Source organism: Canis aureus, chromosome 23 (genome assembly GCF_053574225.1).
Source record: "Canis aureus isolate CA01 chromosome 23, VMU_Caureus_v.1.0, whole genome shotgun sequence".
NCBI lineage: Eukaryota > Metazoa > Chordata > Mammalia > Carnivora > Canidae > Canis > Canis aureus.
The window spans coordinates 36,276,434-36,302,252 of NC_135633.1; the positions used below are offsets into that span (position 1 = coordinate 36,276,434).

The following is a 25,819-nucleotide window of genomic DNA, read 5'->3' on the forward strand; positions in this document are numbered from 1 at the left end:
GATTCAAACGTCAGCCCTGTCAGCTATTGGTTTTATCAGTAAAGAAGCGATAAAAATACCTCTTTTGTAGATTTATTGTAAGGATTAGTGATTACATTTGAAAAATAACTAACAAGGTTGGTATTTAGTAAATGAGAGCTATCGCCCTACTACAAATGTGAGAAGTCTGAAGACCTCTAAATCCTCTGAATAATTTACGGAGTTATCTGTCATAGGGTAGGAAAATCATTTAAAATTTTAAGCATGTTTTTTGTTACATTTGTCTGAATACTTGAGATCATAAGGACACAGTCCTAGTTTCATGTTGCTGTGTGAATTATTTAACTGTTCAATGGGAATTTTAACAGCATTATTGAGATATAATTCACATACCATAAATTCATCCATTTAGAATGCATCATTCAGTAGCTTTTGGTATACTAATAGAGTTGTGGAACCATCATTACAATCTAATTTTAAAACATTTTTAACCCCCAAAAGGAATCCCATACCCGTATCACTCACTCTCGATTTCTGCACCTCCCTATCCAGCTCTAGGCAATCACCAATCTACCTTCTGATTCTGTAGGTACGCCTGCTGTGGTCACTTTACATAAATGGAATCATATAATATGTGGTCCTTTGAGACTGGCTTTTATCATTTGACATGTTCAGATATGTTGTAGCATATGTCAGTATTTCATTCCTTTTTCTGGTTGAATATTATTACATTATATGAATATATCACATGCTATTTATCCATTTGGACAGTTTCCACCTTCTGGTTATTATGAATAATGCTGCTGCGAACACTGTATACAGGTTTTGTGTGGACATATGTTTTTATTTCTCTTGGGTGTATACCTAGCATTGGAACTGCTGAGTCTGAACAGAGGATTCTTTAATTTTTACTAATAAAATTTAAACATACCAGTTATAAACAATGAAAACAATTTGAAATTGTATGAAATAAAAGATAACAAATTTCTTTCTTTAAGATAACCTGTTATCCTGAGGTTGTAGTTTTATTTCCTTCCAGGCTTGGTCTATGTATGTAATATTTCTGAGCATGAAACATTCTGGAAGGTTGTGTTAAAATTACAACCTGGCATGGAAGAAAAAGCAGTGGCTCCTGATGTCTCTGATCAAAGTCCTACACCTGCCGCAAAGTACATGTATGATTCTGAGACCTTGGGTAAGTCTCTCAGTTTTTCTGGACTTACTTTCTCAAAAAAATTTAAGTATTTGGATGCAATCTTCTCTAACCCTTTCCAAAAAAGCATTCTATGATTTAATGATACTGATGAGACTGAGAATATACTATTAGCTTTGGGCTTATTTGCAACATATGTTACTTCTCATTTTTTTTTCTTTAGAGTTGGTAGAAGGAACATTAGAGGAAGGGAATGGTAATTACCCTCACCTTGCCAAAACTGACATTTACTTAGCATGTTAAGCAAACTTTCAGGGTGACTGGTATTGAAAATAAAGTCCTTTTGCAAGTCTTAATCTATTCCTTTTCCATCTTCTAAGTTTGTTGAATTGATTTTTGTTTTATTACCTTTCACAGGGTCAATCAGAGTTGCTAAGAGGCTTGCTTACTGTGGACCTTGATCCCATTTCTGAAAGTCTAGTAGTACACATTTCAATGACCCACCCTCTGTGGGACATGTTTGAGGAATCCACATATGATGTGACTTCTTAAGAGTACCTGGAATTCACATATGTAGAGTACAAATGAAACAGACTTTAGCAAAAGGTATACATTACCTAGTGCATAATAGGATAAAGAAAATCTGTGTCTGTGGCCTAACTCAGAAATCTCAGAAAAAAAACACATGAATCTCCTTCTCCTGAAAGAATAAAAGTGAAATATGATCCAGAGAGAAGGATTTTTATCCAACTGTGAAGTCTTCCATGCATTGCCCTCAGCCTGGAGAAGAGCTTTCACTAAATGTAAATTCCCCCTTTGAAAAGTGAATCCTGTTCTAGGGGAATACCTACCATTTGTCATTCTACTGAATGTCTATTATATGCTCACGTGTCACATGGACAATATACAACATGGTCCTTACCCATAATGAGGTGACAGAGAGATACCTTGTTTTCATGTTACACAGACTTATTACCAGAGAAAAATTTGTGAATTGACTTGGACTGTTCTTTTTTTTTTTTTTTTAAGATTTTATTTATTTATTCATGAGAGACACAGAGAGAGAGAGAGGCAGAGACACAGGCAAAGGGAGAAGCAGGCTCCACCCATGGAGCCTAATGTGGGACTCGATCCCTGAACTCTAGGATCACACCCCAGGGTGAAGGCGGTGCTAAACCACTGAGCTACCCAGGGATCCCGACTTGGACTGTTCTTGATGTTCATTATTCCCCTGGCCAGTATGGGATGGAAGTACATAAAGAAGAATTAAAGATCATTTCTTTTATAGCTGACTTTGGACCTAGCAAGAAGAAAGGAAGAGTCTGAAAACTGCAACACCTTGAGAGAGCAGACGAGGAGATAGAAAGAGCCTGCATCTTGAGCATATGTAGATTTCCACTTGTTGACCCAGGGAAACAGAGGGGACCCCTTGATACTCCAAGAGAGAGGCCTCATCGAGGGGTATGTCAGGGGCATGGGATACACTAAAAGATAATATAGAGAAAAGGAGAAAAGAAAAAACACTATATGCTTAGATAAGGACTCAGGAAAGACAACCAGTAATGTGGAGCTGTGATTTATAGGGGGTCTTTGACCAGAAGTTTAAGGAAGCCCTGACAAAGTAGATGCCAGCAGGCACCAGAAGCATCATTGGACAAGGCATTCACCTTCTCCCCACTGTCCTGATTTCCCACAGTCACTATCCCCATCCTCCTGCTATAATTTTTTTTTAACTTTGAGTTTTTCAATTCTTTTTTCAATATTATTTATTTATTTATTCATGAGAGACACACAGAGAGAAGCAGAGACATAGGCAGAGAGAGAAGCAGGCCCCTTGCGGGGAACCTGATGCAGGCCTTGATCCCTGGACCCTGGGATCACGCTCAAACACTGAGCTACCCAGGTGTCTCCAACTTTGGAGTTTTAAAAAGTAAGTCACCTTCTGAAAAAGGTTTGATGCTCTGGAAACTGAATATTAATGTGAATATTAATGCTCTTCAACCAAGAAAAGTCTGTGTCTTTTCCTTTTCTGCTGGGGAGAGTCTTGATTAGAGGCTCTTTTTGCGGGCCACAAGGATTCCAGAAGAAAAGGCTCCAGTATGCAAATCAGGGCAGGACTCTGCTTGGGACAAGAAACCAGCTGCTATGGAAGATAGGAACAGAAACAGGGATGGCAATGGTCCCTGCCAAACTCTACCCAGCTTCTACAAGTCTAGCCTAGGCAGAAAGTGCCAATGTGGACAATGGCGGAAATGGAGATATACATCTGAAATAGCATCATTCTAAGAGGCAGAGACAGGGACAAAAGTGTTTTAAGTGAAGGGTGTCCTAAGAAGAAACAATAGGAAGAGGCCATACTGTAAAACTATGGAAATGGTTGCCCAGGACAATTTATAAGTCACCAAAAGATTGTGCAAGTAGGGGAAGGAGAGTCTCAGAATTCTGGCAATTATACTGGTGGGAATCTGGTCAGACTTTTTACGCAGCCCCTTCCCTCATGCCCAATGCAGCCTAAGGCCTACTTACAATTCCAGTGATAGCAAGACAGGAAGAACTCATCAAGTAACCTATCATATGAGAGTGGGGAGAGCTGGAAGGAAATCTGGACTGCTGCTTGACCTTCAGATTTCACATGAAAAAGGTCTGAATGCCTGAAAACCTATGAATACAAACTTCTAACTGATATCTACGAGAAATCAGGAGGGCTTCAAAATAAATAAAGCCCAATGCTAAGTAAAACTCACATATATTTGAAAAGGCAATTCATAATAAATTTCTAGGCTTTTTCTACTTTTTCTTTCTTTCTTTCTTTCTTTCTTTCTTTCTTTCTTTCTTTCTTTCTTTCTTTCTTTCTTTCTTTCTTTCTTTCTTTCTTTCTTTCTTTCTTCTTTCAAGCATTACTAGTGGCTGTCAGTTATACCCACAAAAAAAACTCTCTGGGCCCAGTGGTCCCTAAACCTCCTGAGAGTAGGATGTGACTATGTCTGAATTATCTATCCCCAGAGGTACCAACCATATAATAGGCATTTAATACATATTTGTAGTTTGAGTGACAGTTTCCTCATCTGGAACATATAAAGATTAGACAGGATGAAATCCTTGTAATTATGCCAGAGGCATAAGAAAGGAAGCAGAACATTAGAATGAATTTGAGAGACAGAGAAATATCAAAGAGAACTAAGATTCTTATTTCTTAGCCCCATACTCATCCTCAGTCTAGGTCAATCCCCTTTGTTGGTCAGGTTGTTCAGGAAAACACTTGGGCAGGGAAAGAAGCAAGGGCTGAAATCCCATCTGAACTCTGTTTATCATGTCACATTTGGGCCCTGGAACATTTTGTCCTTCCAGAAGGGGAGACTTTAAAATTTGGACAAAAGCTCTAGCTTGATTACAGAGGCTTAGTACATCCTCCCCTTTTAAAGCAAACCATAAAATTCCTCTTTACCCTCCAATGTATTCATTTTCTCTGGAAGAAAGTGATTTTAGGTTTTAGTATTCAATTTGGAACACACATCCCTGCTGACTTAAAAAACCCTGTTCAAGAGATCCTTTAAACTTCATATGAGCTTAAGGTCTATGAAACTGAATTAAAGAGTTGAAATGGAAGATTTATTTTCTCTGCTCTGAGAGGTAAGTTTTGATCCCTTAATCAAAACAAAATTCTGCATTCTAAAATACTTAGATCGCTATATAAATATAAGTAGTCTCACACAGCCCCTCTTTCCATACGGCCAATCTTAAAATTCATCTCCCTTTATAATTCATGGGACTCATCATCAGTCCATGAATGAGAACAGCCTTTTAAGAATTCATTCCCCCTTCAGCCTGAGGTATGTATTTTGGGTCACAAAATATGTCTATGTGTTTAACATATATTCACTTGTAACAATAATAATACTAATGGGGCACTTCATACTTATCAGGCATTGCTTTTAGCACTTTCCGTGTAATCTCATTAAATCCTTATAGCAACCCCATGAGAAGGATACCACAATTATTGTTATTACATAGATGAGGATACATAAGCTCTGAGTAGTTGTCGTTTGCTCCAGTTTGTACAACCAGGGAGTTAAGGAGGCAGGATGCAAACTCTAACCCTATGATTCCACAGTCCACATTCTTAATCAGATACTCACCTAACTATCTGGTTACCTATCTATTGAAATTTGACTGTATTTAAATGAAGTTTACTTTTTTCTCAAACAGAATCTATTGAAATCTGACTATAGATAGATGAGTGTACTTTTTTCTCAGAGAGAATTTAATACTCGAGGAATATTATGTTTGAGGACAACATTCAATAAATATTTATTGAGTACATTTTTCTAAGTCCTGATTCTGGTGCCAGCTTGCTTGGATTCAAATCTTAACTGTGTGACCTTAGACAGGTCACTCAATCTCTCTAGACCAAACTTCTTCCCTTGCAAAAGGGGGATATTAGTAACACACGCCTTCCAGGATTCCTGTGAGTATTAATAAGCTAATTTGTATAAAGTGCATCCTGGTGGATAATAAGATTTTATAAATGAGAGTGACTGTTTTCTTTGTCATCATCATCATCACCACTATTACTGTTAGTACTACATGCCAGGAATCATTTTCAGCATAGGGAACAAGAGTAAATGAAACAAACAAAATCTTGTCTAATAAAATTAATATTCTGAATATATAAATCCTGATGTGCTTAATTAAAACTATCTCATCCCACTGTTTCCATTTGTTAAAATATGTACCATAATTTTTCTATAAAATTAGAATAATCACACCTACTTCATGGGTTGTTTTTCTTTCCCCTCATAGGTTGTTATGAAGATAAATGAGTGAGTACATATAAAAGTTTGGAATAGTGCTTCACACATAAAAGCACTCACTACATGTTAGTGGTTTTAACTAACATCTCTGCTGTGGGTGTGAAGGCTTAATGTTACTGTCTTGATTCTTTCTGAGTTCCTATAATCTGTTGCTATAGTGATTTTGCATAGCATTTTCTCACAGCTACTTTCCCTCAGAGAAGACTGCTTTTGAAATTATGCTTATTCTTCAATCTCTTATTGCTACTCAATAATATAATGCTTACTAAAGTTAATATGAAGATTGCTCTCAAAACACAAAAATGCATACTAAAACTAAGTGAAAATATTCATAACATCTCAGTAAATAATCTGGCTTTTTTTATAAAAAGAAAATTAGATTGTTTCATTACAGAGTTATTTGAATATCACAGAATGGGAATTTTGGAATCAGACCAATCTGGGTTTGTTTTCCAGCTCTTCCAAGCCTCCTACTCTCAACCGACCGGGTGCGTCGTGAGGGGTAAATAAGAGCTTTTGGAACAGGGTGAGTTCTTTGCCTTCCTTCCTCTTTTACACTCACAATGTAATTTTAAATGGGCTTTAAAAAATGTTTTTTAATTCTTAATGAAAGAACATCTCCTCCTTAATAATAGAAAAAGAGTGAAGGGCAACAATAAATGATATTTAAAAAAAAATATCCAGGGGATCCCTGGTTGGCCCAGTGGTTTAGCACCTGACTTCAGACCAGGGCATGGTCCTAGAGTCCCGGGATCAAGTTCCACATCGGGATCCCTACATGGAGCCTGCTTCTCCCTCTGCCTGTGTCTCTGCCTCTCTCTCTCTCTCTCTCTCTCTGTGTGTCTCTCATGAATAAATAAATTCTTTGAAAAAAAAATTCATATACAGAATGCTTTAATTTCAAAGCAAAGGGTGCTTTTTTCACTGTGAATCCTTGCATATTTATCACTTTGTGGAAAGAAGAAGATATAAAATGTAATGTGGCAAGAGTAGCCTCTGTGACTTTGTGGGAGTCAGTTAATCTCTCCTTATTTTCCTTAATTCAAATTGGGCTTAGTGATCACCTACTTCAAAAAGGCAGTGAAGGCCTTTGAAGAAGCTGCTGCATAAACCAGGAAGGGGCTGTGCCTTATGAGCCATGCCCCAGAGGGTTTCCTCTCCAGGTTTTAATTAAAAATGAAATTAAGAATTCTTTAAGATTTTATCAGCCTTTTAAGGGCATAAGAAGGTCAATGATTTGTTAAGACAATGTTGTGTCTTTCTTTCTTCCTTTATTTATTTATTTATTTTTAATGGTTCTATTTCCCAGATTAAATTGTGTGAGCAGGGCTTAAATTCTCTTTCAGGCTCCACAGATTGGTGGCAGGATAGATGGGTGATGCGGAGGACTGAGAGAGAAGACATGGGGTGCACACAAGAGAGGGAGTAAGGCACCATGGGAGCGGAAGCTTGGGTGCAGGCATGCCCCGATTAAAGTCCTGGCCCCTCCATGTGCTAGATCAAAACCCACACTTCGCAAGGCTGTTGGGATTATCAGAAACAGTAAGGTATGTTTGTGAAGTGTCCAGCTACTGATCTGTGTTCCAGAGAGTTGCTGTTATTTTGTCTACATTCCTCAAAAGGCACATGCAGGATAGAAACACTGGCTCATGAGTAGATAAAAAAGAAAATTATCTCATAGAACTGTGAAGTCACATACTGCTTTAAAAATATGTCATGTTTTACAGGGAGCCTATATATTAATAAAAGGAGATATATGTGACTTTGCCTACGGTGACAAGAAGGACTGCTAAGAATGACAGAATCAGCATCGACAGCTTTCTTATGGTCTCAGGGGGTTTACCTATACTGACAAATATTTTTCACCTGATTTGTGATAGCACTAAAAATAAATATATAGCTTAAGGCTCTAAAGTGGAATGAGCATATTGAAACAATTAATAATGACTAATGTGGATAGTGCCCAGATAAAAATTCATTTGCTCCATTTCCCTTGATCCTAACAATAATCCTATGAAGAGAATAGCACAGACAGGATGATTTCCCCTCTTTTTTGATGAGTGAACTGAGGCTCTGAGAAAGATGAAGGGGTTAGCTAAATCTAAGTGCTTAGTATGGGGAAGGGAAGGCCTCAGCCCTAGACAGTCTGGACATAACCCCAGCTCAATGACATCAGGTTGCCACCAACTCAAAGAAGAGAACTTCTAGTACATTTTGCCTTCTTTTCCTTCCACTGAGTTTCCACCTACAGAGTTTTATGTTTCAATACATTTATTGTGAAAAATAATACATTTATTGTGGACAAGAGTGCTCACTGTCTGAGAAGAGATGATGTACTCAGCTAACACATAACCCAAACCAGAAAATTCATGCCCTTGAAAGAATCACTAAGTACCACACATTTCATGTGATAAATAATTCTGAATTCACTATGTTTATCTCTACAGCTTCAGTTCAGTTCTTCATGATTTCATCTGGAGTGGATATGCTAACCAGTCTCCCTGCCTTCAAACTCTTTCTACACAGTTGACTGAGTGATCTTTCTAAAAACACAAATCAAATTATGTCTTCACTCAGCTTGAAACCTCTTCAACAACTCCTTACTGCTTGCAGGATAAAGTCCAAAATCTTCAGCTTGGCAAGTAAGGTCCTCTATGATGTGTAGCAGCCTGTAATTCTAACTTCATCACCCACCCAATAACCCACATGGAAATGCCTTGAGTCCCAGAGCCTACTATGCTTTTATACTGTGGGGCTTAACTCTGAGCTACACTTCTCTAACTTCAAACACATTTCTTCCCTCACTGATGAGCTCAGTGTCTTTCTGAAAACTTTAAGAAAAACAGAGGCAGAGTTAAATGATTCCTGTCCTGCTTACCTTTAGAGACTCACATCTAGTTCTCTTATGGCATTATTATGTCTAGAAGTTATATCTGATTTTGGATTTACAGACTTTGAGACAGTTAAAACATTAAAGCCCCACATAAATTTTCTATTATTTTGCAAGGAGAGGGAGCTTGCCAAAGATAGGCCACCATAACATATGGCTGAGGTCTTGTGAGATAAAGATCTTGCTCTATGTTCCAAGGCCGGGAATGGATTGAGGCTGCCAACTTTATGACTTCTACAAAGGGAGTGAATTATACATGAATTCTAAGCTCTGTAGGGAATAGTTAGAAGCTAGACTAGAAAATGGACCTGTGAGAAGGTAATGATAAGTCTCCTATAAATAACATCTTACAAATATTAGAAACTGATGAAACAAGGTGTGAGTGGAGAACATTCCTGTGTATATGCTCACCTTCTGCAGAAGGGACAGTCTAAGATCATGCTTGTTTCTACTGCTACCTTTTATGGTAGTCTGATTTTGGTTACCTTGAAATTAGGTACATTGGAGAAATGAAGAGCCCTTAGCATATATACATCAAATGCACAGTAATGACTTCTTCATTTACATGTCTTTGAACGGTGTAAGGAAAAGGATGGACGGTATCCTGTTCACCTTTGAATCCCCAGAATCCTGGATAATGCCTGGAACCTAGTAGAAATCCCATGAATATATACTCTTCAATGAGTAAAGATGTTTTATGATTATCTAATGCCTCAGAATCCATTTCCTACCCCAAATATGCCAACATACTTTATAGTCTTCATCTGGTTTATCTCAGTCTCTGTTTATCAACTACAAAATAACAATAATTAGGACCACCTATATAAAATGACAAATGAAAATGTGGCATACGTGTTGAGGAAACAGGAAAAATATTATTTTCCTTGCCATAGGGATATCAAAAGCTTACCATTCTCCCCAAGTAGAAAAACCAATTACAATATCAAAAACATCTTTCTTCTTCCTTCCTTCCTTCCTCCCTCCCTCCCTCCCTCCCTCCCTCTCTCTCTCTCTCTCTCTCTCTCTTTCTTTCTTTCTTTCTTTCTTTCTTTCTTTCTTTCTTTCTTTCTTTCTTTCTTCTTTCTTTTTTGAAGAGAAAGATGTACTGGATAAGAAGAAGCCCTACAGCAATCCCATTTGTGTTTCATAGAGCTCCAAATTTTAGTTTGATTCCAGGCTCTGCCCATTTCTTGCTTTCGTAAGTTCTGAAAAGTCCATTACTCTAAATATAATCTGCAGCCTTAGGAGCTGACACTTTGTCAAGTAATTTAAAGAGCTTTCCTAAGAAAAACTTTCAACTCTGTTTTATTCTAGATAATGTTACAGAAGTAATTGTGTATACAATTAATCTACTCCTGGTGTTTGCTATCAAATCAAAGTGCTGAAAATTTGGATATTCTGATTGAAATGCACAGAACAGAGATGATTGGCTCTCCTTGCTTCTGCTGAGTGGCATCCATTCTTCTGAATGCCAATTAGGGAATAAACTGGTACACATGTTAAGGTGGTTTCACATGCTAACTTTCACAGAGCTAGCTCATATTCTAATCTGAGACGTAACTGTCATACCAGTACATGTGTGCTTCTGAAATAGTGTGTGGGAAATTCTCAAGTGCCCTAAAATAAATAAATAGTAAATAAGTAAATTAAAAAAAAAAAAACATATTGCACCTTAAAGGTGAGGCATCTTTTTCAACACTTTTGGTTGTCTTTTTCCATTTACACTTTGGTAAAAAGTTTTCCTAGTATGGTACCTTGCACTTTGTCAGTGCTTGATAAATCTTGGTTGAATGAACTGAAAGATATATTCTTATAATATCCTTTTTGGGGCAGATCCCCAGTAAGCAAGATATACACTCATGAAGACGGTGGCTTGAGTATCTTATCATTATAGAGTTGAATAAGGGCTTGTCCATCTAAGTTTTCATGTACCTCTGAGGTTTTACAGATTATTTAAGGTCACAGTGGAAAGAAGCAAGTGATGATGTCAAAAATGGAACAAGAACCCTTGAACTTTTCCCTTGAATTATTGGCTGCATTTCAAAAAATATCTGCTCAGAGTGATATTTTCCATTGCAGAGGAAGTAAATAATCTCTGAATACTCAGTTTTCAAGAAGAATGGACAGTTACCTAATGAATGTACTGACCATTGAGGTAATTTAAGGTGAAAGTGCAGCACACAAAGTGAGATCTAGTCTGCTGTTGTTTCAACGCACAAATTCATTCATTCATGGGGTTGTTTTATGTACCCTTAAGACCTGAGTAAAGCACAGCTTCAGCCATGATGTGTTCCTGAAACAGGAATCTGTCTGCTTGTCTGCAGATCTTATTTCCATGTTTATTTAATCACTCAAAGGTTTTCAGCTGCTGCTGTGCCAGACATGATGCTAAGTGTTAGGGGTTTAGCAGTGCAAAGAACATAATTCCACCTAGTGAACTTATAGCATTGAGTGTGAGGCAGGAGTTTGGATTTAAAATCATATAAATAAATGTATAATTATAAATTGCTTGAGTCTTATGAGAAAAAAAAGAGACAATAAAATAGGGGACCAGATTTTCTTTCAGGGAGATTTTCTGAGGGAGTACTATTTAAGCTTCAATCTAAGATGACCAGAAGTTAACCAGGCAAAGTGTAGTAAAGAGCTTTTCAGTTTGGGGAAAGAGCATGTGTGAAGTGCTTGAAATAGGAAGAGATTTAGTGGATTTTGTGAATGTGAATCATGTGATCAGCAAAGGGAGAAGTGAAATGAGGTGTTTAAGAGGCAGGCAGGGGCCTAGGTCATGCATAGCTTGGATGCTGTATTAGTAACTTTGCATTTTATACTAATGCAAAAAAAAAAAAAAAAAAGAAAGAGATGTGATCTGTATTTTTTAACAGATCACCTTGGCTGTACTGAGAATAAATCAGGACAACAACAGAAGTGGTGAGACCAATTAGGAGGCTATTGTTGGTGGGAGATAATGGAGGCTTGGGTTCAAGTGCTAGAAATAGAAATAGAGAATGAATAGACGTTTTGGAGGTAGAATCAATAGGACTTGAAGACAGACGGAATGCTGGATATGAGGGAGAACAGGTGTTAGGCATGGTTCTCAAGTTGTGCCTTGAGCAATGAGGTAGATGAATGTTCCATTTACTGAGTTGGGAAAATGTGGAAGGGGAGAAAATTGGGATGAAATCAATAATTTTAGTATCAGTGTATTGGTGACAATGCCACTAAAATGTGTGTGTGTGTGTGTGACTTTTTTGAAATGAAAGAAAGAGGGGGAAAAAGAAAGGGACAGAATTAGACTAGAAAACAGAATTCCCAATGGTGTGATGCAGGGTGAGGGGTGGAGACTGGGGCATATCAGGACTGCTGAAGGCATGTCATCTGAAACACACGTATTCAACATGATACCATAAATATATATATATATATATATATATATATATATATATTTACTTTGGGAAAAACAAAAAAACAAACCATGGTCTTCATAATACAAATTACAGAAAGTAAGCGGAAATAGAATTGTTTCTGGTAGATCCACACAAGAGATAGAGTCCACCATATGGTTGTTGGTGAGTTTTAAGAGAGGAGGCATCAAAATCTCCAGGAGGATGCAAGGAATGTGACTTTTAGGTTCATCAAATAGAGAGCACGGGTTATCAACATTGAGCCAGAAGGGAGATGAGAAGGCAGGATAAAAATAGAGAAAGGAGAGAAAAAATGAAATGGGTGGAGAATTTTTCCAGCAAGCGAAGACGTCTCTGCCATCATGCCTGTGCTGATGCAGGTGCCATGGTCCCCTGGGTTTGAATCCCAGCCTTGCCACTTATTAGCGGATGATGGTGGGCATGCCAGGTAACTTCTAACCCCCAGTTTTCTTACTTGTAAAATGAAGATATTGATAAGATCTACCTCATAAGGTGATTTGTCAGGGTTACAAGATATAATTCGTAAGAAGAACTTAACAAAATGCCTGGCACAGAGGAAAGCTAAGTGTTAGCTGACTTTGCACAGCTGATTATAGATGCCTAAATACCAGGAAGTCATTATTATAGGTGTGCGCACCTTCTGCTTCCCTCTGGTTATGCTAACTTTGCCTTCTTAGCTTCAAAATTGTTGTATCAAGAGGTAGTTTCATGATTTGTTAAAAATATACAAAGATTTAATGAATGTTTATAAAGCATTCTAAAATGCTATTAGGCTTTAATTGTTGCAAATTAGTGAAAATGCCCCAGCTGACTACATGGCCAAAAATTCGTTTTCTCATGTATTTCTAGAAATATTATGTATAATTAAAATTTGTTATTTAACTCCTCTAGAAAGGCCAATAATTGACTTTTAGCTTTTCCTTTGGAAATATAAAAGAAAAACAGAGATGATGTTCTAAGGAGACCCTCTTGATATATCCATTTACACTTCAAATCATTCTAAAATCTGTATCTCCTCAATCTTATCAGTATTATAAAAATATATGATGGTATTCTATCCGAAAACGTAACTAGATAAGCACTTCATTATATGGAGGAACATCATGACTGAGATCTCCTGATTTAGTTACCTGTAACTACCTTAAGGAACACTAGATTCTCCTTTATTACTCTCCTCTCTCTGTGACTTTTGCTATTGTGTGAAGATGAGGTTTTATTATTTAGCATACATATACTTTAGAATTATATCCAGCCTTCAGACTTAGAATGATTTGTTTACAAAGTTGTGGAAAGACTCAAAACATTCTAAGCCAAATCTGAACTCAGCATTTATTGGCAGTATCATACCAAGGACAATGCCTTAACTTCTTTGAACCGTTGTTTTGTTATATAAAATGGGAGTAACTAAATCAAGGGAACATGGTAAACACCTACCGTGATAACCATAAGGTTAAAATTCTTTGTGATTAGATAGAACCAGTTAATTCTGTAGTTTGGGGCAAACTGTTTAATATCTAAATAAGTGAACTAAGTATAGAGTTAATTTAATATTTTCATTAAAATATTAAATGGCAATAATAGTACTGAATTCTCAGGCTATGTTATGCCTGGAGCATAATAAGTGCTTATTAAATATTATTCAAAAATGTATTGAGTACATGCTTTCATCCTTCTATATGAGGGAAATAGTGCTAATTAAATTCCAAAATTAATTCTTCTGGAAAAATATAATTAATACCCTATTAAAAATGCATGGGAACCAAGAACATTTGGAAAAACATGTGATCATGTTTGAGTGCTCTGTGATCACACTAGGCAAAAAAAGGGCAATGTTCTTAATTTCTCCCATTGCACTAAACGAGCAGAACATCTCTCCACTGAGGAAGATGTCAAGTTCAAGAGAAGTGAGCAGAGGTGGCTTCTACCCATTCATCCTTGTTCAAGCACATGCAATTCGAGAAGATGAAGTGAGGAAGCGCATGCAGTACCTGGTCATCTCAGAGTCAGGGAGCAGGCCTAGGTGGTAGTGGGGGTAGGGAGCTGAGAGAAGGAAGCTTTTGTCACACTCAACAGGGGAATAGTGCCTGGGAGAAGCAGGCTTATCACACAGTTTGTTCACAGTGCTGTAAACAGGTTCCGGAGGCCTGGTGACACAAGAGGAAGAGAGAGACGCACGGTTAGCATACAAACCCAACAACTGTGCTACTAGCAGCATTTCACCATATGCAAAAGTAAACACCCCAAACAATGCCTTAGGCTGTTAGACTTGGAGAAAAAGTCTTTGTAAGAAACAGTATCTTTGGTTAGAAATTAGAACTTTGGATGAAATTGGGCATGATGAAAATCCTGATGCCAGATACCTCAATGGAGTCACAGTCAACTTACAAATGCCATACCTTTCTGGATAATGAAGTCTGAAGTGCCAAACTTTGGGCTCCTCTGACATGGCACCATTTTCATCTTTAGTTTCTTCTTTAATGTAAACTTTATAGAGACCTTCCTGACTCCACTGGCCAAGACATCTTGTTATTTGTCACAGTACCCTGTCCATACTTTAATATTTTTTCTGAGCATGAAATAATCTTGTTTGTTTTGCTTAATTTATAATTATCACTCCCACTACACTGTAAATTTTAGGAGGACAGAAACTACATTTATTTTGTTAACCACTTAGAGTCAGTCCACATTCCATAAATATTTTATATTCATATATGAATGAATAAATTGATAAAACTTCACATATTTATGTAGTAATTTGAGGGGGCGGGGTTGACCTTAACTAGAAGTCTAATGCTTATATGATCTCAGTGACTCCTCTATATATTTACTTATAAATTGCCCTACCAACAGTTTCAGAGAGTTTTCTACCTGAAGGATAATCACTTTAGTAAAATTTCTTCTAAATGAATAAATCTGGAGATACTAAAACATTATCTAAAATAGCAGCATCTTTTAGTTGCTACAAATGTGCATAGTGAGATCAGATAAATTTCAGCTATAACCTTTGCCACACATGCATGTACTGCAAAGTCCTTGGTTATTAAAAAAAACAAAAACCAAACATCTCACAACTCTGTACCACACTATTTTAACATACAGCCTGAAATTGCTACCATATCTTCCATTTAAGGTAAGAATTGAAAGATCCAAATCCAAATGGAATTGGAAGTTCCTATAGTCTGTGTGGGAAGATAAGGAGCAGGTCAGGAAACAGGCCTGTGGACACAAGGCCAGACCCAAGTGAGGGAGAGAGCACCCCTTGGGTCAATGAGACATCAGGGGAAGTAAGTGGTGGCCATATCCCTAAGCAAAAGTAGAAGTATCCATGGTGAACTCAGTGAAGGCACAGTCCATGTTTCTGTAACTCCCAAAGTAGTCCCTAATGTCTTATAGTTGCTCAGTCAATGCTTCTTGAACAGAGCAGGGGAGAAGAGAGGATAAGCAAAGCAGTGAAAATAAACTTTACCTAATTTATAGTATTACTGTGGGCCAGTCATGGCATAACACTATCTAGATAATTAGTTTCTTCCCTAACACGAAGCCTTCCTTAACATAGCAAGAGATGACTTGATTTCGTTTGTTTTCTACAACACAGTAGAGGGGCTGAGGAACGGACAGTCCAAAGACTTATTTTGTCATCCAAATAACTCTCAGTGGTAAAATGAGGTGTTTTATAATGGAGTTGGCTTGTTCTATCTCAGTGGCTAATAAAATAACATCTACAAGAATAATTTTAAAGGTTCTTCAATGAAAGAGCCATTTTTTTTCTCACTTTATGGAAGCTAGCATATATTCTTGTTCAGACAAGTGCTCCATTTTCAGAAAAACCTAGTGAGTTTGTCAATTTCTGTTAATCAATTATATAGAGTATACACAATTCATAATGACAAACACCAGCCCTTAAAAAAGGCAGCTGTAAGATCATTTTTAAGAAATGTTTTTATCAAAAAAAAGAAAGAAATGTTTTTATAAAAAAAAGAAATGTTTTTATCAGTTTTTATAAGTAATTCACACTGTGTGATGTAAAAGGAAAGATGCTTTCAGTTATACACTAAAATATATCTTTTAGCTGAGTGAAGTAAGTCAGTCGGAGAAGGACAAACATTATATGTTCTCATTCATTTGGGGAATATAAATAATAGTGAAAGGGAATATAAGGGAAGGGAGAAGAAATGTGTGGGAAATATCAGAAAGGGAGACAGGACGTAAAGACTGCGAACTCTGGGAAACGAACTAGGGGTGGTAGAAGGGGAGGAGGGCGGGGGTGGGAGTGAATGGGTGACGGGCACTGGGGGTTATTCTGTATGTTGGTAAATTGAACACCAATAAAAAATAAATTAAAAAAAATAAAATATATCTTTTAAAACAGATTTAATGCTGTTTTGATTTTGGGGGGAGTCTGTTTTTGAATTGTTAATATACTGAGCTTTATGAAGATTTATGTGTATTTCCTATGGTTTTGGAGACAGAAAGACCCATGATGCTGGTCTGATAAAGAAAAGTGGTTTGGGAGATCAGTTTTGTCTGAAATGAAAATGTGGTTATCCAAACAAAAATTCATCTTGGATAGGGCTTTGTATTAATGAGATACATAACTATCAATTAAATAAGATATGAAGAGGAATGTATGAGCTCTATGGGAATTTTTCTGCATAGGTTATCATAAGAAGACCTGATAATATTTTCCACATTTTCTGCTTATGATTTAGCTGCCTTAGCAGAGATGGCTGGATTGCCTCCCAAACGTCATTACTCCCTTATTAAGAGAAAGCCAATTTTCCACTAGTCACTTTTTCTGTAGTTAAACTTTATGTCTCAGTCTCCCGTGAAGGTAGATGTGACCCAGTGAAAATATTCAGTCCAATGTAATTGGAGCAGAAGGATTTTATGGGACTCCTCTGATAGCCGCCTAAAAGGGAGCTGACTTACCTAGGACCCCTGTGATTTTGCTCCTTCCCATTTCCTCCCTTTGCTTACCTGGAACCTGGAGATAAGGGGTGGAGCTTCAGTGGTCACCTTGGACCTGAAGCAACCTTGAGAATAAAAATAAACAATACAGGTAGTGGAGCATAATGGTTACTGTTATTGATGATAAGGAGTGATACTATGTCACTTCTGGACTTCCTACCTTTGGATTTCTTTTGAGATAAAATATGCTTATGCTAGGTCATATTTTGTTGTTGTTATTAATGAGACTTATTATAAGTCTTAACGGATATACTCCTGCAAAATGTAAGACTGATATTCTAATACAAAGAAAAAACTATAGAGGTGCCTGGGAGGCTCAGGCAGTTAAGCGTCTGCCTTCATTCGGCTCAGGTCATAATCCTGAGGTCCTGGGATGGAGCCCTACATCGGGTTCTCTGCTCTGCTGGGAGCCTGCTTCTCCCTCTCCCTCTGCTTGTGCACTCTCTCTCTCAAATAAATAAATAAAATCTTAAAAAAAGAAAGAAAGAAAGAACTATAGATAGGGCCTACCAAAAGGGGCTAATACATTTAATTATTTTAGAGGTCCATCTGACACCTTTTGTATACACAGAAAAAAAATAAAGAATGCTATTTTCTGGCCTTGTTTAGAGCCTGTGACTATTTAGAGAACTCACTGCATCTTTATTAAAAAATATTATATATATAAAATGGTAACCAATTTAAACTGCCAGCACAGGGCATAAGAATAAGGGAATTGATGACTTCTTTTAGGTCATAAAATATTCTCATGGTGATGTCATTTCAGTTAACATTGTGCTTTCTGCCTAGGAGGGCTGATTTAATTTTCTGTCTGCTGTTGACTTGACAGACCAAGAAAATGATGTTACCAATTTCCTCCTAGTCTTTTTACCTCTGTAAAAGTATATTTTGAAACAAATGATCAGAATGAAACCTGGATAATACTTATATTAAGAAAAAAAATCCTACTTGGATTGTACTCAACTAAATGAAGAGGAAAACACTCTCTGAACAGTACAATAAATTCAAGACAATAAAAATTAGGCCCTACACATTGTCCAGTGTTGAACTCTTAGGACCTTTACCTATATCCTTTTGGAATCATCTTATGGACATAATATTATTTCATAACTCACTTATTTTAGTAGATTTGGTGTTGAGGACAGGCTTAGATAACTTGAATTTTAGAAGAGGGATCTTATATCTTTGCCTACAGTCACATTCAGAATGTTTTCATGGTGGATTGATTCTTTGCCTAGGCTTAACGACTCATGATTCAAAGTCTAATCAAAGCAGAGATACAGCTATTGATACTCAGGCCCATTTATATCTACTGTTAGTCTTTCATCCTTTATTTATTTACCAGTTATTTTGTACAGTTACTGACTATTGAGTGGACATTTCAAATCTAGTTTAATTGTGAGAATATTTGCTATCTCAGAAGATGGATAGCTGAAAAATACCAAAACATAACAAAACACTTGACAAACTTGACAGAGCTTTCTTGCAATATTCACCATGTTCTCTTGCAACCAAACAACTAAATTAAAAATATCAGTGAGAATGTCCTTTCAAGTGGCATAAAAATGGAGTTGATATTTTAAGATTTCTGCCTGCTAGATTCATTATGGTCCTAGAATTCTATCGTGTATTATCTACAATATAGGCCACAGTACAATATCCAGTAAGTACTACAACAGGCTGCAGTTTGAGCATAGGAAATGGCATATAGTAGGTACTTGAGAACTGTTTCTTTGAATACATGGATTTTTAACAAATTATTCTCTATTGAGGAAAATGAAAAATATTTCTGGCTCTTGCAAGGAAGCCTTAAGTTATTCTGAATCTTCTAGCTCCATTTGAAATTTTCGGCCATCATTAATTCTCATAGGTTATCTGGCAAGACAGAAACCCCGAAGGTGTCAGGAACTATTGGCTTTAAGTACTTGCTGTGCATGGTTCACCAACTCTCAAGGGACAGATTTTGCGCATCTGCAAGCCTGGCTGTCGCAACACCTGCTCACAGTTCCTGTAAGGGTCATCCCTCAGGCTCAGGGCACAGAATTCTCAGGCCTGAGTTCCAGAAGTAGTAATGCCAAGAGTCAGCATTCTTAGTATTTCTCTGCAGTGATATTCTCCATGACCTCTCCACCAGACAGACAAGAAATGCCAATTTATGAGCTGTCATTGGGATCTGGGTGGCAGGAACAGATGCCACCATCAGTTCACATTTATTCAGTAAGGAAGTGCCATGAGGAAATGACTTTAGGCAGTGTGAATCAGCCAGTCAAAATGAAAGAGCCTGTTTATCCTATTATAAACCTCCGGAGTCGCCTAGGTCAGGAGGTAATGAATATGGAAATCCAATCTGAGGTACCTCCTGTCTCTCTTCAGAAAGGGGGAAAAGTAGTTACAGAGATTAGTGAACTTATAAACAAATCATTTGTTTTGCTGTCCACTTATCAGGGGCCATAGATAAATGGCTTAGTAGTCTCTAGTGTTCATCCATCAGCATTTATTTGCATATCTATGGGTTTATAATTGCAGGCTCTTATAGCATATAATTAGCACACCCTGGCCCTTGGTGACCTCTCTTCTCTGAACTCCATTAGCACTTGCTATTTGTTCAGCTTCCTTGGCATTTTCAATTGCTAATCCACAATGATAGTGCAGAGGGAGGTGCTTCATCAAACCCTCTCCTAAGGAAAATGACCCTGTCTGCAACTGCCTCTTCCCCTTTGTCCCACTGACTCCAACCCAGTTCAGTCCCCTACTCAGCCAAATCTGCCTTGATTAGGATTGGGAATCTGATTCTGCAACCATGACCTGTAGGGTAGGGCTGGGGAGAGCAAAAAAAAAGAAGAAGCTTAGGCCAATTGGATTTTGCTACTGAATGTTAATAAAACAGCAGAAAAAGAAATTATCAGCTGGTAGCATGAGTGAAAGATGCAGACATGTAGAGGATAGCTGTAGCTGTGTCCACTAATTACAGTGAACCACAGTGAAGCTTCCTGAATTTTGATGCTAAAGTGTCAAGAGGTTCCTTGAATCTAGAAAACAGTCTGTGTTCACTCTTTAAGGGACTTAGTAGGGTTCATGCCATTGGATTTCTCTGCTGGCTCCCATATGACATTAAATATATAAAGAAAATTAACTATTACCTCCCATCGCATTCCTTCACTGGAGGAATCTGTGAAGATTCCTGGTCAGATCTCTTGCTTGCAATCAAAAGAGTGAAAATAAAATAGGCTGTGTGTTTTTACTGTCCTATGCCACTCAAAGGCAAAAGATAAAACCTTGGACCCCTATGTGATTCCACTGTACCTGAGACCAATACCTAACTCATCCTCTCTTATTTATTATGGATTCTTTCACATTAATTTTGTTTTCTAAAATGTTGCATTAAACTACTATCTTAATTACAGTTTTTTAGTGCCCAATTAAATTTTGTGCCTGACATGGTACTTCCCTTGCCTCACCCTAGTCCTAGCTCTGTAGCTCTGTACCAGAGACGGTAAATGTTTAATGCAGTGATGACATGACAGCCATTGTGAATACTCATCTGTGTGGTGCCTGAAGACCGGTCAAATGGATAGGACTTCCTTCTCTTAGAGGTAACAGTAAGAGTGACTCACACTCTACTGAGTTTCCAGTCTCCGTCAAAAGGACTGCTTTCAAAGCCCAAAGGCCAAATCAGGAGGGCCCTCACCTCATTATACTGTCATATTTGGGGCACAAGCCTCCTTCCTTCTCTATTAGCTCTCAGAGGATCAGGCCCAAATCTCATTTATCATTGTTTCTATATTGCTTTCCCGAATGCAAGAATGTATGAGTGAAATACAGTCATAAGAAAGAAACAAAGCTGTGAGGGGAAAGGGGACTGGTAGTTTTTATTCTCTCTTCCTGAGCTAGAATTAAAAGGAAGAGTCTAAAATCATCATAGGAAGAATTTGAATTATATATTTGTATGCTTTTGACCATTAATCTGTCACATGGAATGATATGGATGAGTCTGTAAATTGCTCAGATTTTCCAACGCTCATCCTGCTGTGGCCTTCCCTCGGTGCTCTAAAGGTAGCATCCAGCCCTATGCAGGAAATAGGACCAAACTACATAAATGAAAGGCAGCTGGGATGCCAAATGCTTGAGTGTCTAAGCATCTGGCACACTGCTTGGCATAGTTTGGAGGAAAAGGTTTTGTTTTTGTTTTTTAATCTTACAAGGGTGCCTCATGTTCCTCTTTATACATAATGCACTGCTTTGAGGCCAAGGATTTGGAGAAGCAAGCAGAAAAGGATTGAATTCTAGGTCTGGGCTAAGAGGTCTTAAGGGCAGAATTCTGGGGAGCCTCAAAGTAATTAGAGGATAAAAGAATATAGGACCAGGTTGTGAACTATGTGGTGTAACAGGTAAACTGGACATTTTAATGAGAAGGATTAAAGAGGCTGACCTCTCTTACACTGAGCATTAAGCAGAAAACTGTTAGCCATTTGGTGGAGGTGTTATCAGAACTTAAAGTATAACAGAGAGACGTGGGGAATGAATTGGTCTAGATGATTTGTAAGGGCTCATTTATCTCTCTAATTTTAAGGGAGGACTTCCACCATTGAGTAGATGCCTATTTGCATTATACTTACTTTTCTAAAATGTAGCTTAACTTAATGATATAAAACGCCTTCTCTACATACCAACAAAGTTGTTAAGCTGTAAAATTATATGCAGAGGTAAACTATTACAAAACAGTGTGGTGAGTAGGAAGAAACAGAGCTAGGTTTGACTCTGGCTCTTCTAAATTTTACCCTGTGTGGTCTATGGTTTCTTAACTTCCCTGAGCCTCTGCATTCTCATCAATAAAGTGGGATTAGTAATGTCAGCCTGAGAGGAACATAAAACACCTAGCTCAGTGCATGGGACACACTGTGAGTTTACCAAAAAGCAGCCAACTATATATATAACTATATATATATATATGTATATATATAGTTATATAATTTTTAATATATTATTTAATTTTGTATATATATATTTATATTTTAAGAAATTGGCATGTGACATTGTGTAGAAGTCCAAGGTATATAGTGTTACTTTGATACATTTATATATTGTGATATGATTGCTGATGTAGTGATATTTATCACATTACATAATTATAGTATAATGTTATTGTCTCTAGTCATTATCCTGAGCTTTAGATCTCTACCACTTACTTACTACTCATTACAAGTTTGTACCCTTAAATACAATCATTCTTATCCTATCCACCCCCACCATCTCTTGGTAACCATCATTTCACTCTGTGTTTTACTTTTCTTTTTTAGGGTAAGAGGAGGAGAGGAGGAGGGAGAGTAAGAATCTTAAGCGGTCTCCACTCCCAGTGTGGAGCTTGATCTCACCATCCGGAGATCATGACCCAAACTGAATTCAAGAACTGGATGCTTAACCAATTGAGCCATGCCAGCACCCCACTCTTTTTATCTTGATTATTACTTTCAGGCACTTGGGGTCACAAGGCTGCCTAGCTTCTGAAAATGCTGCTCCCCTAACAGGCAGTTCATGTATTAGCACATAAATGTCATGTGGATTCTCTACAAGAGAGTAGAACAAAAGAAGTAACAATGTGTGTGGTGTTCAGTGTCACCAAAGGCACTGCATGCATAATGTTGCCTTTTAAAGCTTCATTTTTTCTTCTGATATTGAAAAGGTAATTGGTCCTCTATCAAGGCCCTTGGGGTTGATGCTCACTTTGTCTCAATTATTTTCATTGTTTCTAACAAGATAATATCTCCAGCCCAGACTTCCTAATTTGTGCTGGTACCTTCATAATGACTTGCTTTCCTGTATGACTCACAGCTGTAGTGTCCTATTAAATTGTTGGGCCATAAGTAATTTGTTATTAGCAATAGTCTACATACCATAATCTATAAATAATACTTGTAAACTCAAGAGATCAATTCATGATTTTCTCTGTATAAACATCATTCTTAGTTATATTTTACTATGTTTGCTGATATTGAGGAGAGAAATGGCAGAGAACAAGCTTCATTTAAAGTCATTTTGAAAGTTTTCAATTATTAAGCTGCTTTATTTTTTCAAAAGATGGTTCGGGTTTCACAAAATTAGGCTCTCATGACTGTGGGTTATAAATGGTTCATGCAGTGTTTTTAAAATTAGAAGTTGAAAGTCAATAACCTTGACAATAGTGTCTATATGATAAGTATAACTCCAAAGAGGACAGGAATCACCATACTTTGGCATTGGGTAAGCATGTCCAGTGACAGTAGTATTTTTGTGGCATTCTGAAAGATGTTGAAACAAATACTGTCTGAGATGTACAAGCCCAAGTATCATGGCTAGACCAAGGTTTTTGAGATTTGAATTATCTGAGCAAGGTTTAATATGCCCTATCACAGTGTTTAAATTCTTTTATTTATATGAACCCAGTTTTAAAGTTTTTTTCTTTTTAATTGAACTCATAGAATAAAATGTAAATCTACCAAAAAAGTAGGTAAGTAGGTATCCTGCATCCTGATGAAATATATATATATATATTTTACATTCATATATTATTACATATTTGTTATATATATTTTGTATATTCAACCTGAGACTTGAATTCACACCCCTCTGAGATCAAGACCTGGGCTGAGATCAAGAATCAGATGCTTAACTGACTGAGCCATTGAGGTGCCTTGGAAAATTTTTAAGCATAAAATAAATGGAAGAAGTCACATAAAAGATGAGAGATTTGACTACATAAAAATGTAAAACTACTGAAATAAAAAAAAGTCATAAACAAGCAGTAATTTGGGGAAAGCATCTTCTCAAATACATTTATCAATATTTTAAAGATGCTCCTACACTCAGTAAGAAAAACTGCAAGTTTTCAATAGAAAACAGACAAAGGTATATAGCATTCAATCACAAAAAGAAAATATAAATGACAAATAGACATGCAAATATAAATGTTTAACCTCACTAGGAATAAAAGTAATGCAAATTAAATGCTCTGCCTCCCCCCTCCCTTGCCTGTTTAAAAATAATGAAGGATTTTAAAATCGATAAATCACAATTTAGTTGTGGTATGGTGAGCTAGACACTCATACTGCTGGTGCTATGGAGTATTAAACTCCCTTACAACATTTCAAGACAGCAATCTGGCAACATATTTCAGAAGTTTTAGAAGTAATCCTGAACCTTCGGTTTAGCAATTCTATCTCTAGTATGCAATTCTAATAAGAAAATAAAAAATATGGACACAGGGTTCCATAGAGAGAAAGTCTTTGTGGTTTGTTGTAAGAGAAACGTAGAACAAAAGTAAACAATCAGAATGTACAAAAAGGAGACAAAAGGTAAAAAACATGAGATATAGCCACATGATGTTTTTAAATTTATCCATTAACTTAAGACTGACAAAAACTTCTAATAATACAGAAAAATGCTTTATTTTATAATATTGAATAAAGTGTAGTAGGAAATTGTAAATGGAAATGTGGGGACAGTGGGAGTTGGAAACACGTAATTCTCTTAAAGAGCCTAAACTAAGAAGACATGGAAGAAAATGCTGTGGAGAGTAAGGATTGTACGCAGGGTTGGGGTGGGGTGAAGGAAGGCCTTCTGGGAAGTGTTAATAAATGGCACATGCAAAGTTACAGAGCTAAAAGCACATCCCATTCAGGAAGTTTTAAAAGGCTTGAGTAGGAGACAACTTGAAAAAGTAGGCAGATGTTGAGTACAAGTCTAAAATCTGCCAGTGATGGACAGCATGGAGATTAGTACCCTCCCCTACTAAATGCAAAAAAAGTTCAATCATTTTTACTGTTTATTTTTACATTCATTCATTTATTTTATATATATTTACCTAAAACCTACCCTGTATCAGGCCCACAGAGAGGTACTATTTATATACAGTAGTAAGATAAAATGTTCCCTTTGCTAATTGAGCAAAATGTTGTTTGTAAGGAAATTCGATGGCAAGGAGCAGAGACTTGTTTGAGCTAGTGCAGGTGACAGGACATATCTGCATGGGAATTCAGAGAAGCTGAACTGGTGGAAATCCGGTAGAGTGGGATATAGTGAGCTGTATCAACTCTAGAGCTTCCTCATCAACACGATGATACCTTTTCTCTTTGTGCTACTTCCTTCTCCTCTCTCTAGCCGTGACCTTCTTTAACTGTTCATGTTATAAATGTGATAGTCTCTACCATATTGTTCCTGCTGCTCTAATAACACCAAATTGTACATGACTCATGATAGATCCTCTGGTCTCCTTTTTATCTCCTTTTATTACCTATCAGCTTCATTTTTCACTGACAGGTGTTCATTTGAGCTGTCTTTTAATTAAAAATTCCTGAGAGAATTCAATAGACCCAGTTCACTTTTCTGACTAAACCACATTGCTGGGCACTGGCTAGCCTCTGGATTGGTATCCTTTGGGTCAAGTACACGCCCTGTTCATTTGCTGGGGTATAAGCCACCTGACTCTTTTGATTTAGCCCTTCCAGCAGAGATGAAGGCAGGGCACTGTGGTCTGAGGTTAGCTGGGCATTCCACTGGTATTTTTAGATTTGGCCTGATGGGTAATTAATCCATATCTCTGACCAGTACTATTCAAAAATGGTAT

General features: G+C 37.2%; 1 protein-coding gene across 30 annotated transcripts in view; it reads right to left on the bottom strand.

Moving 5' to 3' along the window:
• DLG2 (discs large MAGUK scaffold protein 2) overlaps positions 1–25,819 on the bottom strand; it is a 1,979,996-nt gene that overhangs the window by 425,799 nt on the left and 1,528,378 nt on the right. For 24 of the 30 annotated variants that reach the window (XM_077867259.1, XM_077867252.1, XM_077867253.1 and 21 more), the window contains one exon: positions 14,241–14,396. The exons of the other annotated variants lie outside the window; for them this stretch is intronic. In XM_077867259.1, the coding sequence (XP_077723385.1) occupies positions 14,241–14,396 (156 nt within the window). The remainder of the gene's footprint in view (positions 1–14,240; positions 14,397–25,819) is intronic. 30 annotated transcript variants of the gene reach the window in all.